The sequence below is a fragment of the Acomys minous genome (genome assembly GCF_964271855.1).
Source record: "Acomys minous genome assembly, chromosome: 4".
NCBI lineage: Eukaryota > Metazoa > Chordata > Mammalia > Rodentia > Muridae > Acomys > Acomys minous.
The window spans coordinates 109,615,872-109,641,013 of NC_140486.1; the positions used below are offsets into that span (position 1 = coordinate 109,615,872).

At 45.8% G+C, this 25,142-nt stretch overlaps 1 protein-coding gene across 1 annotated transcript in view; it reads right to left on the reverse strand.

Annotated features, from left to right (window-relative positions):
• Positions 1–21,944, reverse strand: part of DNER (delta/notch like EGF repeat containing) — a 274,139-nt gene extending 252,195 nt beyond the window's left edge. Inside the window, exon 1 of the mRNA XM_084779181.1 lies at positions 21,245–21,944. Coding sequence (XP_084635307.1) covers positions 21,245–21,520 — 276 coding nt within the window. The 5' untranslated portion in view covers positions 21,521–21,944. The remainder of the gene's footprint in view (positions 1–21,244) is intronic.
• Positions 21,945–25,142: the final 3,198 nt, after the last annotated feature.

The window sequence follows — 25,142 nt, forward strand, 5'->3', positions numbered from 1 at the left end:
ATAAAACTTTGTTAAAATTTCTGACTATTTTTGTAGGGCAAGTTCCTAAAAGAGGTATTTTGAAGTGAAAAGATTTGAGGGTTCTTGATCCATAGTATCTCATTGCTTTCCAGAAAAGAAAAAAATAAAGAACTAATTTTTATATCCAACTTTGATCTAAGTGCTCATTCTGCTTCAAAGGGTATATTTTCAATGCAATTTAAAATTACTTTAATCGGTCATAATATTTTAATACCAGCTAGCTGCCAAATGCAAGCACGGGGCTAATAGAATGATTTTTGCTCAATATTTATGTATCTGGCAGTGCTCTCTGCCATAATGATTTCCAGATGGACTCTCGGTTGACTTTACCTTATCTTTCGTCACTTCACTCCTTTTCTTTCTACCCTCATAATCTGGTTTATAATTAAAATCAGCCAGTGTTTGGCAAACTGTAGGTGTGACACAGCATCGATGCCCACCCTCCGTCAAAGCAAGCCCACATCAGAAGGCACACCTTTTGGAAAGGTGTTTAAGACAATCTTAAACGATAGATAGTTATATCTAACATCCTGTACCACAGTAGAACAATTCAAATGTTAAGAGGCCCTCCCATGACGGGCTACCCCAAAGGGACATGGTCAGAGCCAGATCACCTAGAAACCCATACATCTCTCAGAAAACTTGTGGGCAGCTATCCTGCCATTTGACTGTCCACTAGGGCTTCCCTGAACCAACCAACATGGCATTCATCCAAGTTAGGATGTCAATAATCTCAGCCCACATGGACCAGGTCACTCTTCTTTAGTTACAGAAATCTGTAAAAAAAAAAAAAAAAAAAGCTAAGAATTTCCCTAGAATCCACCTGAAAACTGAGGTGGAACAAAGCATGGGTTGTGGCACCAGGTAGGCACCCTCTTGGGACCATCTGCAGGGTTCCCAAGATCCTGTATGCAGTGTGTGAGAGAGTCTGTCCATATAGCACATGAGATACACAACTAGACAGTACACTTGATTCTCTTCAGGACCTTGACCTTCAGAAAGGCAAGACAGAGCCCTCATGAAATACCATGCTTTGCACGCGGTGACCCTTGACAGCATGCAAGGGAATTTAATCTACAGAACTGATTCCTGCGAAATACTTTTCTCAGTTCACACTACCTGAGCACACAGTGAGGATTAACTCACAAGTCTAAGTGTAACATGTTGGACCTTAGCCCATGACACAAGCAGTATTCATCCTTCTGCCCAGGCATTTTATTGAATCCCACCTTGTTCCAACCAAAGCCATCGATGGACTAGCTTCGGTGCAACTGCGCCTTCTTAATGATGCATGAGTTTAAACATATGTTTCCTATTAAGACCATTCAAATATATGCAGAAAATGCAAAGCCACTTTCAAATGGGTTTCTGCAGGCAACTTGTCTTAGCTCAGAGGAATACAAAAGGGAGAGAGGCAAGCTGATTATATCCACGTCAGCGTGCTAGAAAGCACTGGAGACGTAACAGGGAAGGACATCAAAATGTCAGAAGAAAATATGCTGGACCCGTTGAACTCAGATTGGATGGGGAGGAAATGCCACCACCCACCAGGGTGAAAATCTCTTGGCACTTCCCACGTTCCGAAAGCATGCACACATTCAGGAATATTCCTTTGGTTAGGACAGCATGAGAAGCAGTGAATGGCAAAACTACTCACAGCCCTCTGCCACTCCCTGAGAAGACGTCAAACCTCCTACCATTAGAGTAACCACAGGTTCCCAAACAAGTACAAGGAACATTCTAGACTTATGACATACACATGATATAACTAAACCACTAAAAGTTAAGCCATCTGTCCAAGGACCTCCTTCAAGCTATGATAGAGTCTGGCTTCTTCTACATGTCCTATCTAGAACTCTCTCCAGCATGTCACTCCAACACTCGAGACTTACTAGACTTAAAGGTTTATTTTTTTTTCCATTCAAGTGAGGGATTCCTAAATATGACAAACATTGGCAAGCATAATTTGAGAAATTATATGTAAGGCTGAGACTGTTTCATTTCAGTGGGTCATTGGAGTCTGAGACTGTTGCGGAATAAATTTTCCAAATGGTCAGCCCCAAGGGTAAAATTTCTTCTCCACTCTCAGGCATTAACTAAGGGGGTAACTATTTAGCCAACTAATTTCTCCAAAGAAACAGGTGCAAGATGAAACTATGTCCTGTTTATTGGACATTTGTCAAGTAAGTTCCACAGAAAATTATACAAAGTTAAAACTGCCAAGGAAGACCCATTGCAACCCAGGCCATGTTAAAACAAAACAGAAACAAAAAGCTGCCTTGAGGCCCCTAAAACAGGACAAGCAATTACTGCTGCTGTTCGTTGCCCACCAGAACTAGATAGTAAGACCCTATTGCTGAAGACACCACATGCTCTGGTCCCAGGACATAGAGAAGTCAAGCCGGAAGTAATCTAGAAACTTCCAGCCTTGTGGTTAGCCTTCATCTGTGCTGGAAGGTGGTCTGCAGGCTGCAGGGGGTGGAGGATGTTATCATCCAAAGTGTTATTTAGCTTGGAGCCTGTTGGCTACTCTGTGAACTGGCTAAGGTGTGTCTGTTGGTGCAGTATGGCAAGGCTGCTATGGGAGTAAACAACAGCTCTCTGCTTAGCTCGGAAGCCTACTCCACAGGAGGAAATTCATGTCTAGTACTGAAAACATGCTCAGAAGCGTCATGGGTAGGAAGGACCTAGGTCCTAGTCAGGAAGCTATGGCTGTTGTTTTGCCAAAAAGACAGGATGTGCTTGTCAGCTGGCACTTTTTCAAGGGCCTCGATTATATCTGAGGTGTGGGGACAACACATCATTTCATGGAGCTGAAATTTCAGCAGGAAAGTTTGCAAAGTAAGTAGGTGACAAGTACTACAGAAAAACAGAACAAGACAATAGAATTAAATCCTATTTTTGTGTTTATATGTGTATGTTCACAAACCTGGCAACTACTGGGGGGTTTTGTTGTTGTTGTTGTTGTTGCTGCTTTTATTTTTATTTCAGGATTCAGCTTTTGCTTATTACATCACAGTATTAACGTTCATGATGTGTCCAAGTCTATTCTTATCATTACCCTTTAACCCCAGCACTTGGAAGGTAGAGGCAGGCAGATCTCTGTGAGTTCGAGGCCAGCCCAGTCTACAAAGCGAGTCCAGAAGAGCCATGGTGACCCAGAGAAACCCTGTCTCAAAAAACAAAACAAACAAAGAATGAATATCAGCTAGATGTGCTGGCACATGCCTGGGATCTCAGCACTTGAGAGTATTCCAAGGAAGGCTCAGTCAAGCCTTATCTGCACAGTGAGATCCTGCCTCTAAATAATGTCTAAAATAGGGCTAGACGTGTAACCATGCGATGGAATGCTTGTCTAGCATGCGTAAGGTCCTGAGTCATTCCAAAGAACAACACATTAGGAAAAGAACCAACGCGCCACACAAGACCTTATTTCAGTGAAGCCATAAGACCTTTAACCATCAGATTCTGTCTTTTAGCCTTAGTTCCCTGCACAGTTGGACCTGGCCAATTAGACCAGTCACCCTGCTAAAAACAACTAAAATCCTAAACAAATGTTACTTAAAATTAAAAAAAAAAAAAAGAGCTAAAAGGTGTCCAGCACTGGGGAAGGCTTCTTCTCTGAGAATATTTGAATTTTCCAGGAAATACCAGATCGCTGAGAAATAGTAATGAGATGGTTACAGCTTTGCTGAACTATACTGGAGTTCTAAAGCATCCTAAATGCAATACCTGGTCAATTCCTCCCACTTGGGGTTGGAATTCCAAACATTTAATGCTGTTCAACCAAGAGTAAGCCAGAACGGCAATGACACAGAAATAAACATAGTTATAAATATAGATGACCACATTTTCCCCTTAAAGGACAAATGCCATCAAACTACGTAAGACATGAAATGCGGCTATATGATATTTAAATGAGACATAAATCAAAGGTAAAGGAGAGGGCCCTGGGCACAGTTCAGTGCTAGTTTGGCATGTGGAAGGTCTGGGTTTAATTCTTAAGACCACAGACTACTAATAATTACAATGATAATCACAATGATGATGGAGAGGAAAATAATAATAGTAAAAGGTAAATAAGAAGAGGAGGAAGAAGAGCAGGAGGAAATTGGAAGAGAAGAGAAGATGAAGGGAACAAAGGGAGAAGAGGAAGAAAAGGAGGAGGACAATGGTATGGAAGGTAAAAATAAAAAAATCAAATGGGAAAGACATCAGAAAACACTAAACTGAAAGAACACCGATCTCTATAGCAACATCAGACAAAACACACATTAAGATAACAAACATATTAGGCTGGAGAGATGGCTCAGAGGTTAAGAGCACTGGCTGCTCTTCCAAAGGTCCTGAGTTCAATTCCCAGCAACCACATGGTGGCTCACAACCATCTATAATGAGATCTGGTGCCCTCTTCTGGCATTCAGGCAGAATATTATATGCATAATAGAAACATAATGTTTTTAAAGTTAGCATTCTGTTTCTGTGATAAACACCATGATCAATAGCAACTTGGAGAGGAAAGAATTTACTTCAGTTCAGGAAAGTCAGGACAGGAACTGAAGCAGAGTCCACGGAGGAACCCTGCTTCCTGGCTTACTCCTTTTTGCTCAGTCTGCCTTCATATACAGCCAAGACCACCCACCAGGGATGTCACTGCCCATAATGGACTTGCCCCCCCCCCACATTATTATCAATTGAGGAAACGTCCTCAACCCCAGACCCACAGGCCAATCTTTTGGAAGCAGTTCTTCGGTCAAGGTTCCTTCTTCCTAGATGACTCTAGTCTGTGTCAAGTTGACAGTAAGAACTAGCCAGTATGTATCCAATAAGAGGTAGAGAGGAGTTTTCCGTGACTATGACAGTTCAGTTGACTAGGAAAATGTAACACATAACCACAGATGCATTAAAAACAAGAAGCTCACCAGGCAGTGGTGGTATGCCTTTAATCCCAGCATCCAGGAAGCAGACGCAGGTAGATCTTTGAGCTTGAAGCCAGTCTGGTCTGAGCTCCAGGACAGCCAGGGCTACACAGAGAAACCCTGTCCCAAACAAACAAACAAACCAAGAAGTTTATTTTCTCTTAACAGTGGCTTTGTTTGTTTGTTTCTCAAGACAAGGTTTCTTTGTGTAGCCTTGTCTGTCTTGGACTCACTTTGTAGACCAGGCTGGTTTTGAACTCATAGAGATCTGCCTGCTTCTGCTTCTGCCTTCCAACCATGCCCAGCTTGGATTACTGACTTTTGATTAGCCCAAATTCTGACAGAACAACTAAGGAGGTGAAAGATTTCCTCTGGGATCCTGGTTTTACAAGATCCAGTCTATGCTCATTAGCCCTATGTACTTAGGCAGAACATTATAGCAGTGGAAGCCATAACTGCAGCAGACAACACCTGTCACATCACAGAGGACCAAGAAACAAGGAGAGACAAGAAGCAGTCAAGGATAATGTATTTCTTAAATCTGTGTCCTTTCCAGCTACATTCAAGATGCTGACACTGAAGTCAGCACTCAGTCATAGCCAATGGAAGAGTCAGATCCCTACATGATTTTAGGTTGGATTGAAAAGCCAGAGAACTCTGTCTCCTTTTCTCCTTTGTTCCCCAACATTCCATGAAGCTGAACACTGTAGGGTCAGACTGGGAGTACGACAGACCTAGGAGACTCCCGGTCATAGGAATAGAGGACTGGGCGGGAAACAGACATTCTTGTTGACTCTGACTTGAAGAAGCAATTGCTTTGTGAGAGTCTCTGGGCCTCAGGGGCTAGGGAGATAGCTCTGTCTGTAGAGTGTTTGCACACAAGCATGAGGACCTAAGTTTGATTCCAAGCACCCACATAAAAAGCTGGGTGCAGTCAGAGCAAAGACAGGTGAGTCCCTAAAATCTTCTGGTCAGATAGTCTAACCCTGGCAAGTTGGTAAGAAGCTTTTCTTAAGGAAAGGCAGGGAAGGGCACAGCATCTAAAGAATAGCACCCAGGGTTGTCCTCCACCCACTGTACACACACGTGCACATGCACACGCACATGCACACACACAAGACTCTCAGCATGAAAAGACAAATTGAACTTCTAAGGTCCAAATCCTAATTCCCAAGGAACAGTGTAGCATCCAAAGAGGCTGGTAGTAGTTGCTAAGCAACAAGCAATCTCCCGTCCTTTAGACCTGTTTTGGCTCTTCAACAAGTACAGAGGTCCTGCCCTGCCCCTAGCCTACTCTGACTTCTCGTTTCCAAGGAACCCATTAAACATTTACAACGTGGATATTCACCACCAACTCACATAAAGAGATCCCTTAACAAACAAGGCAGCTGAGATGGTATTACATCCCATAATGATCACTGGGGAGTCTTTACTCCTCTTGAGGTACTAAAGATGCTTGATGGGGACCAGGATCTATCAGACAGGAAGTCTACAGAGTTTCAGAAGACCCCCCCCCCACAGCCCTGTTTGCTATCAAAGCACTTTCATGAGCAACTGTGCAGTTGTGCACATATGGAAGTCAAAGGAAAATCTTAAGTATTGTCTTTACCTTTCATTTTGAGGCACGGTCTCTTGTTTTCTGCTACTTAAGCCAAACTAGCTGGGCTTCATGCTTCTGGAGAGTGTGTGTCTCTGCTTCCCTTCTTGCCATGGGAACACATAGGGGTTACAGATGTGTGCTGCCTCATCAGGATGTATGTAAGTTCTGGAGATCCAAACTCATGTCCGCACACTTGCAAAACAAGGGCTTTATGTACTAAGTGAGCCTTCTCCCCTGCCCTAAGGCCATGTCAGGTTGTCTCTAGCATCTTTGGAAAACTCTGGTTTTTTTCCCAGAGCATCTCAGCAGACCACAAGAAGTAGAACAAGGCTCCATGCACTGGGAAGGAGGGGCTATGCTTGGGGTCTGGACAGAAGCTGAGCACAGAGCTCTCCAGCATGCAGGCTGTTCCAGGAGGGAGCCACAAAAGGCTGGGCACCTAGTGAGGAGACCGTGGGGTTGGGATATCAGAGGGTCACTGAGAGATGGACTACAGACTGGGCTCAAATGAGTTCTGGAATACTCTCTGCCCAGGCCAGTATAGTAACAAGAGTATACCAGTCTGGCCTGTGAGTTGGGGGTGCATGTATTATCTGTCCTAGTTTCATGTCTGTTGCTTTAAGAAAAATTCTGACAACAACAAAAACAAACAAACAAACAAAAGACCACACACACAAGGGAGGAAAGAGTCTAATTTGGCTCATAATTCCAAGTTACAGTCCATAATTTCAAGAAAAATCAAGCAGGAACTCAGTTAGTCACATCACCATCCATGGTCAAGAGCAAGAGAGAATAAATGCATCTTTGTTTGCATGCTGCTAAGTACTCAACCTTTTCCACTCAGGAAAAGCCTAGCCTAAGGAATGCTGCAGCCCACAATGGGCTGGCTCTTCCCGTGTCAATTACCAATAAAAACAACTTCTCACAGACATTCCTACAGGCGAACATGACCTAGATAATCCTCACCAAGACTCTCTCCCCAGGCAAGCCAAAATGGTGCCAAGTTGGCAATCTAACCCAGCTATCATAGCATCCATGTAGGACTCTGAAGACCACTTTGTGTAGGAAGTTAACACAGATAGAAAAGCATCAAGCAGAGCAGGGGAGATTGCCCTTTCTGCAAAGTGCCTGACAACACAAGCCTGAGGACTAAGTTTGGGTCCCTGGTACTCATGTAAAAAAAAAAAAAAAGCCAGGCAGGGCAGTAGATCTGAATCTTTAGCACTAGGAAGGCAGAGGCAAGTGGACCTCCTGTGCTCACTAGGCAGTCTAAGTAGTCAATGAGCACCAGGTTCAGCAAGAGACCATGTCTCAGAAGACGAGGAGGAGGAGGAGGAGGAGGGGGAAGAGGAGGAGGAGGAGGAGGAGGGGGAAGAGGAGGAGGAGGAGGAGGGGGAAGAGGAGGAGGAGGAGGAGGAGGGGGAAGAGGAGGAGGAGGAGGAGGAGAAGGGAGAAGAAGGGAAGTGATGGAGGAAGACACTCAACATTGACTTCTGGCCTCTATGAAATCCTTGCACACTCATGCACATGCACGTTCACAGACATACATACAATTTGTAAATTTTTTAAAAGGACAAACATTCAATACTTACAGACTTGAATAATAGCATTACATGACCCAGCCAGTCCCACTCCTAGCATAGACTCAAAAGAATTGAAAACAGGAAGTCAAATGCTGGCACAAGAATGCTGAGTGCTTTAAGTAGCAGCGTTCCCCACAATTGCCAAAGAGCAGGAGCAACACACACATTTATCAACAGATAACCTGATAGTCAAAATGTGATATACATGCACAAACATGGATTTATTCCATTAAATCCTTTAAAAAGGAAATGAAGTTGTGACAGCAGCTACATCCTTTAGAGATAAAAAGAATCTCAAAATTTTAAAGTTATGGGAAGTGAAAAGAGTCAGACTCTAAAGTTGCATAGTTATATTGTTCCAGTCACATGAGAAAGCAAGAGCGTGCAAACCCACAGGCAAGATGCAAGTTTGTAACCGGGCGGTGGTGGCGCGCCCCCCCCACCCCCATAATGCCAGCACTCAGGAAGCAGAGGCAGGTGGATCTCTGTGAGTTCCACACCAGCCTGGTCTACAGAGTGAGTTCCAGGACAGCCAGGGCTACACAGGGAAACCCTGTCTCAAAAAACAAAACAAAAACAAACAAAAAAACAAGTTTGGATTGCCAGAGACTGTGGGAGGGCAGGGACTCATTATCGTGGGCACAAGAGTCCCCTTTTTGAGTAATAATAAAATGTTTTACATCTTCGCTACTTTTCCCACCGCTGTGATAAAACACGACTCAATGGAGAAAAGGGTTGGTACAGCTCACAGTTCAAGGTACAGAGCACCATGGCGAGAAAGTCTAGGCATCAGGAGCTGGTCACGTGGCACCTTCAATCAGGAAGCAGAGGGCAATGACCGCACACTTCCCCTCAACTCCCTTTCCCTGCCCTCCTAGTCCTGGATCCCAGCCGGGAAGTGATGCCACACACAATCTGTGGGTCTTACCGTCTCTACAAGCATGCCCAGAGGCAAGGCTGCTCTCATAGACAGTTGTAGATTATGCCAAGTGGACAGACAATAGTCATGACAGTCTGGAAATAGACTGTGAGTTAAGCGTCCCTAAATTGTTTGATTTAAAGTAGGGGATATTTTTGGAGTGGGGGGAGAGAGGTTTCAGGAATAAGTAGTAGTTTTCATATTATGCGACATTTACTTCAATTTTTTTAAAAATCCAGATGAGATATCACAGATCTGCCAGGGCTGGTGTGGTGAAAGCCTTGCTGTGGGGATCAGGAAAAAAAGTCCAAGTGTTTCAGGTCTCTGCACTGCCTACCGCCACCATCCAGAGGATAACTGCTAAAGACCAAAACTCCTTTCTAATGCACTGTAGCCAGAGATCTAAAAATAGAATTTCAGAAGTCTTCCCATCTTCCCAAAGGCAAGCAAGCTTGCATCTGAAGCCCTCGGAGGAAGCATCTACCGCTGAACCCTGACAAGAGCGTAAGTTGCCTCTTTCTGAGAGAAAACCTATGCTCCACTACAGAGAGACTCTTCAGGGATGCCCACAGAAGGGGAAGTAAGGAAAGGATTCAACTAGCGCAAGGTTCCCTGTGGATCACTCTTCTGGAAGGGTTTTTCTACGTCAGTGTTGTCCAGGGTTCTGTGTTTCCAAAGAGATGGCGGGGTTGGGGGGGATGTGGGGGTGCAAAGGGCTGCACGCACGCTCACATGCCACTCGGAAGATGAAGGTTAACAGAACACGGCTTCAGCTTCCCTCAAATACCCACGGGCTATGCTTGAAGTAACAATAATTTTCTAAGCATACAAAAGGCACAGGAAGCAAGCTGAGCATGGTGACCCACGTCTGTAATCCCAGCACTTGGGAGATTGAAACAAGAGATCCCCACAGGTTTGAAACCAGCCTGGGCTACAGAGTGAGATTGTGTCTTAAAAAACAAAACCAAAGAAAAAGGCTAAGTATGAGAAACTTTGCATGATAGCATCGATCCATGGGATTTTTCTTAAGCTGCTGGCATGTACTACTGAACTCGGGCACCGGCATTTTTCCTACGTGAAACAAAAAGATTAACTAACCTCCCTTGGTGTCAGAATAGCTCAGAAATCCCCATCATGCCCCATCCCTTCCTCCTTCTGTAAAAGGAAAAGACAAAAATATGAAATCTACTTTTCTCCAGCCGAGAGTTTATTTTGGGCCTCATAAAAATGCTAATATTAGTTCTCATTTTTCTGACTCCCTCATTATTTCTCTCATTATGAAGCTTTTCTACAGAGATAAAAGAATTCGCTTTTGCACAATGAGAAACCCAAAACAAACCCCCAAAATGGCCAGTTTTAAGATGTGAAAACAAACAGAGAGAAACACAGAAGCCCAATGGTCAGAAGTAATGAGGCTGCCCTTGAGGAGAAAAGAGCTAAAAATAAAACATGAAGATTAAGCGTGGGGAGTGTTGCATCCTACTTGAACACTAGGCCGCTCCTTTCCTTGTCCAAAAGGCATGAGAAGAACCTTCTGGAACCAGAACATTACACCAATGATCAAGGACTTCAAAGAAAAGCTACAGTCACCAATGATGACATTACAATTAACTTGGAAACTTTTAACGAAATACAAAGGCATCCAGGCCGAGTATTATGGGGTAGAGGAACTAAGTACGTAGTTTCGTTTTATAAAGAAAAGAAGAAAGATTCCTGATAAAACAGTTGCTTTATTCCAAAATTGACACTGAGAATATTTAAATGATTTATGACAATGTGTTGTTGCTGTTGTTGTGTAGTTTTTCAGTTCTTCAAGACAAAGAGTTTCTCTGTGTAGTCCTGGCTGTCCTGAAATTCACTCTGTAGACCAGGCTGGCTTTGAACTCACAGGGATCCGCCTGCCTCTGCCTCCCCAAGTGTTGGGATTAAAGTCATGTGCCACCACTATCCTGGCTATGCCAACCTTTCTTAAAACAAGCATATGCTAAGGCTGTACCAACATTGTGTTTTTCAAAGCCGAGAGGGACAACTCTAGCAGAATAAATCTTAACCAGAATGAAATTCTTCAATAGTTGCTTACACTGCCACAAACAAAGGGGCTATTTTTCCTTCATTAATAAAGGGCTATTACAAATCAATGGGGCAAAGGAAATATAGCCCCCCAAAAAAGTAAGTCAAAAATAAGGAGAGAAAATTCATAAAAAATGTTCTCCCTTGTTTTAAAGTATATTTCAAAAGACCAGGGACATACCTTTATATATAATCAATCACCAAAACCTGGTCAGCAACCAGATGACATCAACTGGCAAAAAGATAAGTAAAGCGTAGACAGGCACACAGTGGGGTACTACCCATCAATAAGGGACAGACTGCCAATAGCGGGGACCACAGGGGTCAACCTCAAGGGTCTTATACTAGCCAGGTATGGTCACATGCCATAATCCCCGCTCTTGGAAGGCTGAAGCCAGAGGATGATGTAGTGAGTTTAAGGCAAGCCTGGGCTACACTGTGTAAGAAATGTTTTGTTTGTTTTCTATCAAAGGTGGTTAGCCCACCAAGAGTTCTGTAAATCTCCCCCATGTTATAAAACTTTCAAGCAAATATTTTCATCTCTCTCCCCAAACCCAGAAAACTTTGGTTTATACAAAGGTTCCACACCGTTCCCAGGACTTGTTGACGCAAAGCCATGTTCCCTCCTGCCACACTCCCTTCCCTTCTTTCCTTCATTTTCTTCCTGTCCCTTCTGTACTAACCAATCACAAGTAGACTGTCAGGTTGAACACCAGCCAATGAGAAACAGCCAAGCCCTCGCCTCACTTATGTTAGGGATGAAAGACAGAAGCCTTCTCGTGGCTATGAGGTCTGGGTCGAGGCACAGCAGTTATTATTTCTTTGTCAGGGTGTTCCTTTGTGAAACATCAGGAATATTCTTTTCCAATAGTAGTCAGAGCCTGTCTCAAAGTCTCAAACATACACATAAAATTATATTAAGTGGGGGAAAATAATACAGAGTAGAAAATCACTTAGTGTGTGATTTTCTTTATGGAACAGCCTTTAAAAGGTCACTGCCTTCCTAGGCTGGGAATGGGAAAAGGTTGACAGCAAAAAGGGCAAAAGGCTTGATACCCTATGAGCATATACAAGGGAAGGAAATCCCCCTCAGGAATAGTCATAGGGGAGGGGAATAAGGGGAAAATGGGAGGGAGGGAAGAATGGGAGGATACAAGGGATAGGATAACCATTGAGATGTAACAAGAATAAATTAATAAAAAAATTTTTTTAAAAAAAGGGCAAAAGGATATTTGGGGAAACAGGAAGGTTGTAATGGTGGCTTGAAACTCACAGAAACAAATGACAAAAGGAGTGAGTTTTGCTGTGTGTAAACTATGCCCCCCCCCAAAAAAAAAGTGTCCGGAAACCCAGTAGGTGAGCATGGGTTCAAGGTGGAGATCTTGGGTTTCTCACTATTGTTACATCTTCCCTTCCTAAAGTCCTATGGGATACATTTAGCGTTTTTCTTGTTCTAATATGTTCACCTAAGTAAGCGATTTTGTACCTCTGCAGAAAGCTAAGCAGAACAAGGAGATGGGGGAAGACCTAGGAATTTGTATCTCAGCATCCACCATGTGGTCCTTGTTAGCCTCTGATCTCTTGTGGAAAAGAGGGGCTACGGGAGGGGAGCTGGCTCACGAGAAAAGGTACTTGCCAACCTGAATTTGATCCCTGGGCAATATGATGGAAGAGGAGAATGAAACACCAAAAGTGGTCCTCTGACCTTGGAAAGAGTCCTAAATGAGATGACTACATCAAACCCCTCCCCCTTGGGGTTCAGGGAAACTAAGCAGAAGAGGAGGTGGAAAGATGAGAAAAGCAAAGGGATGGATGACATCAAGGAGACAGTGTCTTCCAGACACAGCAGGACTGACGACATATGAACTGAGTGTGGCAGCTTGCACAGTCTGCACAGGTTCAAACCACATGGGGGTCCCAGCACTGGGAGGGGAAAGGGGACACAAACCCTCATCCCTGGCCCACAAGCTATCTCCAATTGACAACTGCTTGCAAAGAAAACAATTAGTTCCCCCCACCCTGTGGAGTCTCAAGGGATATATGGATCACACTCCAGAGCAGAGGCCATGCCCAGCAGATGGCCAACACAAAACAAACTCACTGGTATTTTTGGGAATATCTTTGGTCTAATCTTGCTTTGTTTGAGGGTTTTTTGTTTTGTTTTGTTTTGTTTTTTGATCTTTGTGTTTTGTTTTTCCCTACTGGTTGTTTGCTTGTATGTTATGGTTTCCAATTTTGTGTTTTTGTGGGGTTTGTTTGCGTGGATATGCTTCTCATGGTTTTTCCTTGTTTTTTAAATTCTCGTTTGTTTGTCTTTACTTGTCTGTTTGTTTTGTAAAGAGAAGAATAGACAGAAGTCATGGAGTCAGGCGGGTGGGGAGGATCTGGGAGGAGATGATCAGAATATATTATATGCAAAGTTTTTCAATTAAAAAAGAAAGTTGCTCTCTGAATTCCACACTGGTACCATGCCGTGCACACACAAATAAATAAATAAAGCCATTTTAACTTTTTAAAAAATAATTTATTTATTGTATTTGCATTGGTGTTTTGCCTGCACGTGTAGCTGTGAGAGGGTATCGGATCCTCTGGAACTGGAGTTACAGACAGTTGTGAGCTTCCATGTGGGAGCTGGGAATTGAACTCAGAACCTCTGGAAGAGCAGCTAGTGCTCTTAACCACTGAGCCATCTCTCCAGGCCCCGACTTTTTTTTTTTTTTTTTTTTTAAGAAGTCAAGGGCTGGAGAGATGGCTTAGAAGTTAAGGGCACTGACTGCTCCTCCAGAGGTCCTGAGTTCAATTCCCAGCAACCACATGGTGGCTCACAACCGTCTATGATGTGATCTAATGCCCTCTTCTGTACTGCAAGTATACATGCAGCAATAAATAAATAATTTTTTTTTAAAGAAAGAAGTCAAAAGAGAATAGGAACCAGATATATCCCCCCCCCTTTGTAATTCCACCTGACACAGAAAACTTACCCCATAAAGAAGTTTCAATCTGCCTCTGAGACCCCAAAATAATTACAAACCCTTCTTGAAATTAACTACAAGAACCAGGCAAGTGCCAGCACTGAAATTCTAAAGGATGAGCCTGGCTGCAGAAGCTGCAAGTAAAAGACAGCAGAAGACTGTCTCTCTCAAAGTGCCCCTCCCCTTCTCAAGTCCTTGCCGTCTTTTAAAAGCCCATCCCTTTTCTTTTTGCTTTAAAAAAGAGAACCCTTCATTTTTTTTAAAAAACAGCTTGAAGTATCCATCCATTCAGAAACTAAAACCTGCCCGCCCCAACCACTAACCCCCCCCAAGCCTGACTGTACCCTGAAAGTTACAGGGAGCAGGCCACAACACCTGAGCTCAGCCTGTCACTAAGCAGGGAGTGGTACCCCTTTTTATAAAGACAGCAGCTTGTGCTGAAGTGGGGCCGATCTTTGCCTGGCTCTCTTTAAGGGACTATCTTAATCCTTACTGTCTTACTAATAAGTAAGGAAATCACTTTTAGAAAAAAACGAATGTGCTGGTAGTAACTTAGCAGGGACTCTCCTGCATACCCAAACCTTGCAGGCTACTGTTTCCTCTCCTGATGCACAGGCTTACCTAGAAACAGGCCATTAGCAAGGCATCTGAGCGCACTGACCAAGGGCAGAGAGAAAGCAAAAAGCTACGATCTGCCCTGGAGGACTCTGATCTCAGGAGCTGGGCAGATGGCTTCATCAGCAAGCTTGGATCCCCTGGACACATGTAAACAGGCAGGAGTGGCCCATGTGACCCCAGTGCTGCCGATGATGAAACAGGAGAAGCCAGGCAACCTGTAAGCTCCAGCTTCAGTGAGAGATCCTGTCTGAAAAAATACAGTGTGGAGTAATCGAGGGAGATACCTCTAGCCCCATGTTCTGAGAATTCCTTCTCTTGGGAGATGGAAGCAATGTCTACTACCCCCTCCTTATGAGGTCTCAAAGGCCAATCAAAATACGCTTCCACCGAGGTTCTACCTGGAGACCCAGTGGATTTCTTGTGCTTCCGTACAAGGCATGAGTGAGGGGTTACTTACAGGAGCATTGGTGACCCCAAAGCACCCACACTGGAGAGTCTTCACCTAGCATGGTGGTCTCCATAGTTGCATAAACAGAACCCCCCATACACACCTCCTTTATTTAACCTGTTCTATTGTCTGAACTTGAGCACCTGACCCCTGGTGGCTAATACTCTCAGTGGTTAGGGCAAAATTTCATACACAAGTGAGCTAGGAGGATTGGCTGGAATCTCGGATGAAGTCCCAGTAGCCTTCCCCACCTCTTCCTTCTCTGAGTGAGAGTCAACCATCTACAGGCCCGCCCACTGGTCTCGTACAAGCAGGCCAGTTGATCTGACAAAGATGGTAGTGGTTTTCCTCAGTGGACTAAACTCTGTGGTACTCCCATACATGTACATATGGGCACGCGCGCGCACACATACACACACACACACACACACACACACACACACACACACACACACAAAGATTTCAGAAAGTACAGAAAGAGTCAGCAAAGACACTGACTCTTTTTAAGACAGGATCTTGCTACATAACCTGGGCTGGCTTCAAATTTATGGTGATCCTCCTGCCTCAGCCTCCCCAAGTGGTGTAATTATTATAGGCAAAGTCCACCGGAGACATATGTCACTTGAGGAGCCTGTCTGGGAATTCCTGGATTCAGAAACTGACCACCTTTGAGTGTAAATGACAAAGGGTAGATATGACTGGCCTCTTCTCTTTGCCATGTTTTACATGCTCAGGGATGGGGTGCGGTCATCTACAGCCTGACAATACAGTAGAGTAACCAAGGCCCAGCCCCACCCCAGACCAATGGATAAGTCAGAGTCTAGGGGACAGAGAAGACTAAAAACGCAGACACTTGTATTTGGTAAAGCTCCATTGCACTTTAATAAGTAGACAGGACTGAGCTCCAGTGCAGGTGAAGAAGCAACTAAGAAGGCACCTTGTCTATAAAACTGTCATGCTAGTTGATGTTCCATTGGGGGCCCAGATCCTCCACCAGCTGCTCTGGTTGGAAAACTCTGACCACTGCTGCCTCCTGAGCTAGAAAGGATGTCTAAAATTACAGCTGGGCATTCTGCTTCCTGATTCAAATAACCTTCAACTGCAGGCTAGGTTTTTCTTCCCCTGCGGATGCTCATGAAATGAGGACACAAACGAAGCCACCTTGGGTGTTGGGTACCATGTCACGAGATGCTTAAGCAAAGATGCTAAAGACAAGAATGTGTTTAGTCAAGTGGCCAGGACGTAGAAGGTGATGTTTCTATGAATGACTAAGAACACCATACACCGATATAAGAACAGCATAGAAAATCAACTGTTCCCTTCTTCTCTTAAAACTGCTAGAATTTTCTCACACACACACACACACACACATGCGCGTGCTCACTGGGAATTTTACTGAGCAAACATTTATCTCACAATAAAAGAGAATAAATTGTAATAGTTAACTTGCCAACTAAAAAAACTTATAACAAGGTAGCCCTAGTAGAGAGAAAACACTGAATCTGTTTATTGAAGGAAACCAACCACAGACACTGATTTAACTGGTAAAGCCAGATCTCATACAGGAAAAAAAATAATAAGGGCCCTTTCTTAAACTTTGTATTTGTGTACTACTTTGTAACGTCCCCAGAAGTTTAAACATTCATTCTTGTGCCAAGCACAGTGGTGCACATCTGTAATCCAACACTAGGGAGGCCGAGGCAAGAGGAACCCATGTAGTGGCTTAAAGGGGAAAGGCACTTGTCACCACCAAGCCTAACAATTTAATCCCTGGGACCCACATGATGGGAGGAGAGAGAGCCAACTCCTTAAAGCTGCCCTCTGACCTCCCCACCGCCAAATGAGTGAAAAAGACGTAAAAACAATCATTGTCTTTATTCTCACACACTTCTTTGTTCTTAGAGTAAAACCTTTCTGACATTCTCATTTGTGATTTCGTGGTTTCTGGAAAGAAAATAAGGCAGATAGTAGCAGTCCATTTCAGAGATAAGAACATTGAGGTTTAGGGACAGTGAGTGCAAAACAACACTGAAATTGATTGCTGTTAGTTTGCAGATACCACAATAAAGTGTGTGTGTGTGTGTGTGTGTGTAAAAAGTCCAGTAAAAGGGGCTGATAAAATGCAAAGAATTAGAACTCTTAGTTATTAGCAAATCTCAATCAGAGACAAGAGTGACACTTGGCTGTTCACTGATAGCCTAAAATTTGCAAGACTGCTTCCATCCCCAGTATCACACCAAAAAAGGGTCTCTGTCTGAAACGGATTTGTTCACCGGAATCGCTGTTTTCAAATTAGCATGCCTGAACAGAAGGGAAGATTCTAGAATCAGCTTAATGAGTGGCAGTAACTTAAATAAAAAGCAGCTATTAAGTGTCCCCTTTTTTATCCAAGCGCAGAAACTGATACATTTTTATTTTCATTTCAGAGGATAAGTCCCTTAGGGAATGTGCGATGATAAAAAATAAATTAAAAAGAAAAAAACCAAACAGGTGTCTGTTTACATATTTGGCAAAGGATTCTTTCATTAAAACAAAATAAGCTTTAAAAGCAAATGCCGTCAACATTAAATAATCCGTAGCTTCCGTGGCTAGCCCAGTGGAAAACAGGTGAGAAGTCTACCACTGAACCACTCATGTGCTTAAGCTGAAAAAACAAGATGCCTGTGTACCTCTCATCAGAAGAGGACAACTGGCCAGGCGCTGACAACTGTTACCTTCCTGTATTTCCAGCCTCTTGGGGAGTTGGGGGAATTCATTTTTGGTTGGTTGGTTGGTTGGTTGGTTGGTTGGTTGGTTGGTCTTAAGACATGGTCACTCTACAGCCCAGGCCGGCCTGGAACTTGTGATTCTCCTGCCTCTGCTTCCAGAGCACTGAGGTTGCAGGTGTACATCACCATGCCCAGTTCATCTGCTTTTTTCAGTGTCCATCTGCTCACCGCTGTAGGGCAGTATCCCACTAGGACTTGAGTGAGCAGGAGAAGGAGGAGACCAGCCTGGGATAAGGGAGTTAAGGGGTTGAGCTGCAGATGCGTCATGCAGGGACCAGTGTGTGAATTTCTCATCAGCAAGCATCAAAAGAGGGAGTGCCCAGGTTGCTTATCAGCTTGCCTGGATATAGACGGAAGGAGGAAAGCCAACAGGTAAGCTCCAAAAGCCGCCGCCAGTCGAAAGCCACGATCACCAGGCTCTTCATGACCCACACAGCAAGGCAGTTTGAAGATGAGAAAACCGCCCCGAATCCACGCCCATTGCCTCTCTTCACGGCTTTCACCACGGTGCTTTGACTTCCAACCTGCACTAACCCGTTTCCAGATCCTGTTCGCCGCCCCCGCCCCTCCGCCCCTCCCCACCCCACCCCACCCCACTCCCCACCCCCCCACCCCCCGTCACGCTACTGATGCTTCACAAAGCAGCGTCCAGAAACATGAGAGACAGCGGATAGCGATCTATGAGATTTCGTGGTTGTTTTGTTTCATTTACATTTCTCAAAATAAAATGAGACCTTGGGGATAGGTTATAATGTTGCCACTGTTTAAAACGATGACACCGTTTAAAAGACTCTTCACGGACAACTGCATTTCCGGTCTCGGTCTACACAGTGAGCATTAGGTTCTCCTTGCTCACTAGCTAACACCCGTCCCCTTATCTGTCACTAACCACATATATGTTCCAGGTTTGATTTGGGTTGAGTTGGGTTGGGTTTTGGTTTTTGAGGCACAGTCTATTGTATCCCAGGCTGGCCTTGAACTTGCTACGTAGCCACAGATGACTGAACTCCTGACCCTCTCCTGCCTTCAGCTCCCATGTACTTCCATTTCACCACCACACCCAGCATGTGTGTGTGTGTGTGTGTGTGTAGGTTTCTGCGCTTTTGTTTCCTTGTCTTTCTGTGTATTGTTTTCTGATACCATAGAAAATGAGAATAATGAGCCTTACTGTATGCTCATGAAAGATTACATTTAAATCACCAGGAATCCATTTTTATGGGCTAGAAAGCTCTGAATCACCAAGTAAGTTCTTGTGGGTAGCTGAGTCTCATCAAGTTCCCACTTTGCTCAGCTCCCCTGCTAGACTTGCAGACGCCTTACTCTCCCTGCTGGGATCTCAGAGCTTGCAATGTTGCTTCTCCTTGGGCAGACCCGCACAGCCAAGTCTGCCTTGAGCAAGAGCTGGAGAAGAAACCCAACTCTGTTTTTGAACCAATTGGTTCTGTAGTGCTGATGACCCTTCTGGATAAATTACCTTAGATACTGAACCAAATGTTTGTGTTTCTCTGTCATCATCTTTGGGGAGGAATGGAGGGAGAGGTTTTCTTTTCCCCCTCTGTTAAATATTTTCTATGTCTATTCTTGGAGTCACACACAAATGTCAGAATTGTATTAAATGCTCTGTGCCTAATTAGCTTTCTCCTTTTACCAAAATTGATATATACTGATACCTCTCTTCTCCCATGCGCTTTTACTACACCTTGAGTCTAAATCACCCATTTCTCTCAAGGGAAGGAACTCGGGCATGCAAACACAGGAGCAGTCAGACGGCTCAATTTCTTCAGGAAAAAAACTATCACTTGCCAGAAGACAAAGATGAGTATTATAAATCCATCCTCCGACTTCAACCTGCCGGCCTCTGTTTTACAACAGCCTGACTCTGTCCCTGAAGGTTCGGATAGCTCTACTTGGCATTTCTCCACAAGACTGCCCATGTGTAAATTCTGCTGGATGGTCACAGCACACAATACCCCATTGCCACCCTCTCTTTTCCAACACTTACTGAAGCCCGCTAACAAAGACAAGGACTAAAGCACTGAAAGAGTCAGGCTCTGATTTTTTTTTTTTTTTTTTTTTTTTTTTTACCACTAGAGGAAAAAAAGATTTTAATAGGAAAAAGAAAACTCTGTTGACCAAGGTCAAGTCACTTTATCCCATTTGTCTCTACTGTTAACAATGACAGCCTATCCCACGGGAAGGGTGGCCTCCTCATTTGAAAGTAGAGCTGCTCAGAGCATTTTTAAAGTCTTCAATCATTATATCAATGTATACAAAACAAACTCCTCCACCCGCAATGTAAGAAAGAAAGCCCATCCTAGATACGTTGCACCTTCCAGTGTTTTAGTCTAGCTGTTTCAGGTCAGTGTGGGGGTGGGGGTGGGGCGGGGGGGGGCAGGGTTGGTTGGTTGGTTGGTTGTTCTTCTCTTTTTTCTTTTTTCTTTTTTGCATCTTTGCCCTAGAGGAGCAGCTGTGCGCACACAGGAGCTACCAATCCAACACTGAAAACGTCTGTGGATTCTTTGAGCTTTACCACTCTCGCAAAAGCCGCGTTTGTTTGTTTTCTGTCAGATCCCTCTTGGACATTTCCAGCTCAAGGACGGTTGCTGGCCACCTCCCATCCCTCACAGGGCCACAGCTTCCCCCAGACTCCCCAGTGCCCTGCTTGTGCCTTCACTGCGAGTGCCTCCGGCCAGAAGAGCAACTCGGCAAGCCCCAGCCTGATTGCCCTCCAAAGTCTCCACCTGTTCCAACATCGCCACCACCCAAGCTCAGAAAGGCCTGGCCACAGGCCAAAGGAGGCAGCTGTCCTCCCAGCTTCAGGCTGCCTTGTCAGAGCCCTCCGGGTGGAAGAAAGGAAAGAAAGTGCCCCACTACCTGGCACAGAGCCAACCATCCTGCCCCCTCCCCTCGCCCAGTGAATCCTTGATACACGCGGGGTCCAGTAGGACCAGGAACAGAACCTAGGTGGACATTGAATATCCCACCAGGGACTCCCAGAACCGACTTCTCTGCGTCGAGCACCAAGCTGGTGCTCAACCTGGGCCTCCCGGGAGAGGCGCGCCACTTGGTGGCCAATGATAGAGCCACTAAGTACCAGGCATGGGGTGGCTGCTGGGGGCCCTGGAGCACAGGACACGCCCCGAGAGCCCTAGCTGGCATAAGCAAGGAACTGAGGTGCACAGCCAAACCCCACATGAAGGGCAGGCCCCGGGTCTGCTTCTATGAATTCCCTTCCTAAAGTAACAGAAGCTAGTGTCTGGAGTACTGGAGCCCCAGCGGCCAAAATGAGGCTGCGTGTCTCTGGGCGGTCGGTAGTGTCCACTCACCTGGCAGTCGGTGCCGGAGACCCCAGCGGGACAGGTGCAGCTGTAACCCAGCTCACTATCGGTCGCGGCATGCTCCTGGCCGGTCACCGAACGCGGAGTGCACACGCCCCCGTTCCGACAGGGCTGCGCGGCGCACGGTCCCGGAGCAGGCAGGGGCGCGGCGGGCACCGGGCTGGCCAAGCAGCCGCCCTGGGGCCCAGCACCGAGCAGCAGCGGCAGCAGGGCCAGCGCGGACAGCAGCTGGGCACCGGGCGCCTGGGCGCGGCGGGGAGGCATGGCGGGCAGAGAGGACGGAGGAACTGGAGCGGAGCTGGGCGCGGTGGCGGCGGCGGTGCTAGCGGCGGAGATGGCGGTGGCAGAGGCGCCAGCGGCTGGTGCTGCTCAGCGGGACCGGACGCCTCCTGCAGCTGCGGGAGCCCGTGGTTCCCCGGGCAACCGCGGGAGGGGCCGGGGGCGGGGCTCGCGGAGGCTTGGCGCCCGGCTGGAGGACCCTGGATAGGAACCCTTCTGCTCTGGGTCTCAGCAAGTTGCAGGAAGGCTGTCCTCGGTTCCCAGCCTCAAGGGGTCACTGTCGTGGGTGTGTCCAAAGGAAGGCCGGAAGGCACGGAGATGGGGGCGCCTGCTCCAGGAGATGCTGAGGTGGAAAGTGAACGGAGAGGCCCCCCTCCCGCAGCTTGGAGAGACCGCTTCAGATGGCCCTCGGCTGCCACTCGCGATCTCTTGGCGCAGAATCTGTGAGCCCGCAGTGGGGCCGGCCTGACCTCATTCTCGCCGGTGCTCCACCCGCTCCCACAACACTTGTTCCTGTCCTCAGCAAGCACAGCTCACCGCGCACCACAGGCGAAGCCGACCAACCTCTCAAGGACCTGACCTTGTACCTCCAAGGTCCGCAGCCGGGCCGTTGTCCTTGGTGCTGAACCTGCAGTCTCCTCGACCCGGCCTTGCCTCGCGTCCCTCTCACAAGAACTGTAGCTCACAAGAGCTCAAAGAAGCTTGGGGTCGGGAGAAGCGGGAGATCAGAGTACCCAACCCTATTGTTGAATACAGGAGGAAACTGAGACCCAAACAGGCTAGGCTACCACGCAGTAGGTCTCTTGGTTTCCCTCCCAGAACACTGTGGGACCCCTCGTGCGGGTTCGCAAAGGCCCTTCCAGCAGACATTTACTGCTAAACTCTGCCGGGAAGGAGATGTCACTGTGACCTACTTCGAGTGCTCTTATATCCTCTCCGTTAGGCTGTTCCTGGTGTAACACAGAGGTCAAATCCACTGGGCAAAACTCAGCCGGTTTTGTCTCCGCTCACAACCGTCTTTCACAGCCTCTACTATGAGTAGACTCTCCAAAACTAGTTACCCCTGTCTATGCAAAACCTAAAGGTGGGGAGGGGGTAGCCGGCCGAGATGTTTCACATCTGTACTCCCAGTAAGAAGGAAGGCTGAGGCAGGAGGACCCGGAGTCTCAAGGTCAGTCTCGGCTACCTAGAGAATTCAAGGCCTGCTTGGGCCACATGAAACCCTGAAGAGGAAGAGGAAGAGAAGGGAGGAAGAGACGGACAGAAGGAGGGGGAGAGAAGAAAACAGAAGGAAAAGGAGGAAAGAGCAGGGAAGAGGAGAGAAGAGGCAGAAAGTGACTCGTTCGGATTAACAGACAGGACACATTTTTCTAGAGAGCACAAAAGGTAGTTTTGTAAAAGACTGGGCTAATAAGAAAGTAGAGACTTCATGAGAGGCTTCCATGCACCACAGATGTGGGCGGGAGCTGTTGAAAGCCCTCTAGTGGAAGCAGAAGGTGAAATGTCTGGCCTCTACCAAGCCTGTTTAGATCTCAAATCAAATCCCAAACCCCTGTGTTTAGAAGACACTTAAAGTTCCTGTGTCACAGGGTGACCCCCAAACCTAGGCAGATCTGTGCCCAGCAGGGGTAACTCATACCGAGTGGACCCCATTAATAATTTCATTTCCCTCCCAGCTGCTGGAGTTTTGCCTGAAACCTCTTTTTAAAGTCCAAATTTTGTGCCACTCCAGCACCCTCTGTTGGCCCTAGTGTCATCGTTCAGGCGTTTCTTGTGGTCTCTACAACCAGCTCCTCTAACCGCTTGCCCCTGGAGTAGCAACATCCAGGGCTGCTCCCTTCCTTCTACCAGCACACACACACACACACACACACACACACACACACACACACACTTAAAAGCACACTTCCATGAATTGAGTTTTTGTGTAAGCAACTTCTTTTTTAATTTCTTAACACTTTGAAATAGGGAGATTAAAAAAGAACAACCCCATGTGCTGGTGCTGATTTATGAAATTTCTAGGTAACCTTCCTTGGTTTTTTTTTTTTAATATGTATCAATGTCTTTAATTTTAAAGGGCATGTTATGGGGATGAGCACAATGACACACTATTTTGTCTTTACTACAAGCTGAGTCTCCCAGCTATAAACGGAATCTTCCAGCTTGTACTTATTATCTAATTTTGCCTTTAAAAAAGTGTAATAAAACACTGATTCGCCATGGACAAAAAGAGCTGACAGACCAAAGAAAAGATTGCATCCAAGCCCAGCTTCATGAACCAATTAATTTCTTGGGGTTATTTACAGGCGTATCAGTGACATGGCTATGTCACCAGCAAGTCACCTGAATGACAGCTATGCCACAGTGGCAACTGGACTCTCAGGAAGGGGAGGGGCCTCGTGAACAGCCAGTGCATCTTCCCTCTCTCCAGGATAGGATTTTTTTTTTCTGAGACAGGGTTTCTCTCTGTGTAGCCTTGGCTGTCCTGCAGTCGCTTTGTAGACCAGGCTGGCCTTGAACTCACAGCGATCCGCCTGCCTCTGCCTCCCAAGTGCTGGGATTACAGGCATGCGCCACCACAGCCCAGCTCCATGATAGGATAATAATAGATGACATTTTGTGTGGGACATCACAGCTACTCTACCTCAAGATGCTGAAGGTCATCTTCAATCCAGAGGAGACAGTTACATCACATATGCAGAGTCAAATGGTTCATTCTGGGGAACAGAACATAGGTTTGTAGCTCTAGACCCCAAGCACCCATGCAGTAAATACCATGCAAGCATTGCATTACTATCATCGCTCTGTTTATTATAAACTTTCCAGATTGTGGCATTCTGTGATAGCAGGCACAAAATGGACTGACACAATAGAAGAGGCTGGATACCATCATAAGGCATGCTGTCTTAGTCATCACTCTATTGCGACACTGCCTCCAACCAGGCCACATCTCCTAATTCTGTTATCCTTATCTATGGGGTCCATTCTGTTTCAAACCACCACACATGGGCTACTGAATTTCTAGAGTTAGTGTAAACAAAGCCAATTATGTTTCCATCTAGAGACCTTGGCATCTGAGAAATCAGATACTGAATGTAAAAGAGTTATTAGACCATGGGAGGCATGTGCGGCACCAATGGGCGAATGGATAAGGGACAAGACTGACGCTGACTCTCACGAGCATCGTGCCACTGTCCTAGGACAAGCTCTAGCTAGAGATCTTGGGTATCAAAATGCCTGGTGCTTTAACTGCATTGAATTACAAAGAAATTGTGACCAAGTCACTAAAAGCCTCAGATCTCAAAATGTGTTTCGGGAATTGTGAGAAATACGGTACTTTGAGATGGCGAAGCAAATAAGCCATTTCTGGGAGCAATGGGTTCTCTGAAAGGCTTCCCAGGGTTTGTAGACTTTATGGCGAGGAATGTCATTGGACCAATGTGTGCAGGTGCAAGAGAGATGTCCAAGGTGATCTCTTGTCTTCAGGAAACAAAACTGGGAGCCCAGCTCGAGGTCACACAGCAAAAAGAACAAGCCATTTCCTCTTCAGACAAGAGCCACCCAGAGTTACCAGGTTATAGGAAAACAAAACAAAAACAAAAGCCTT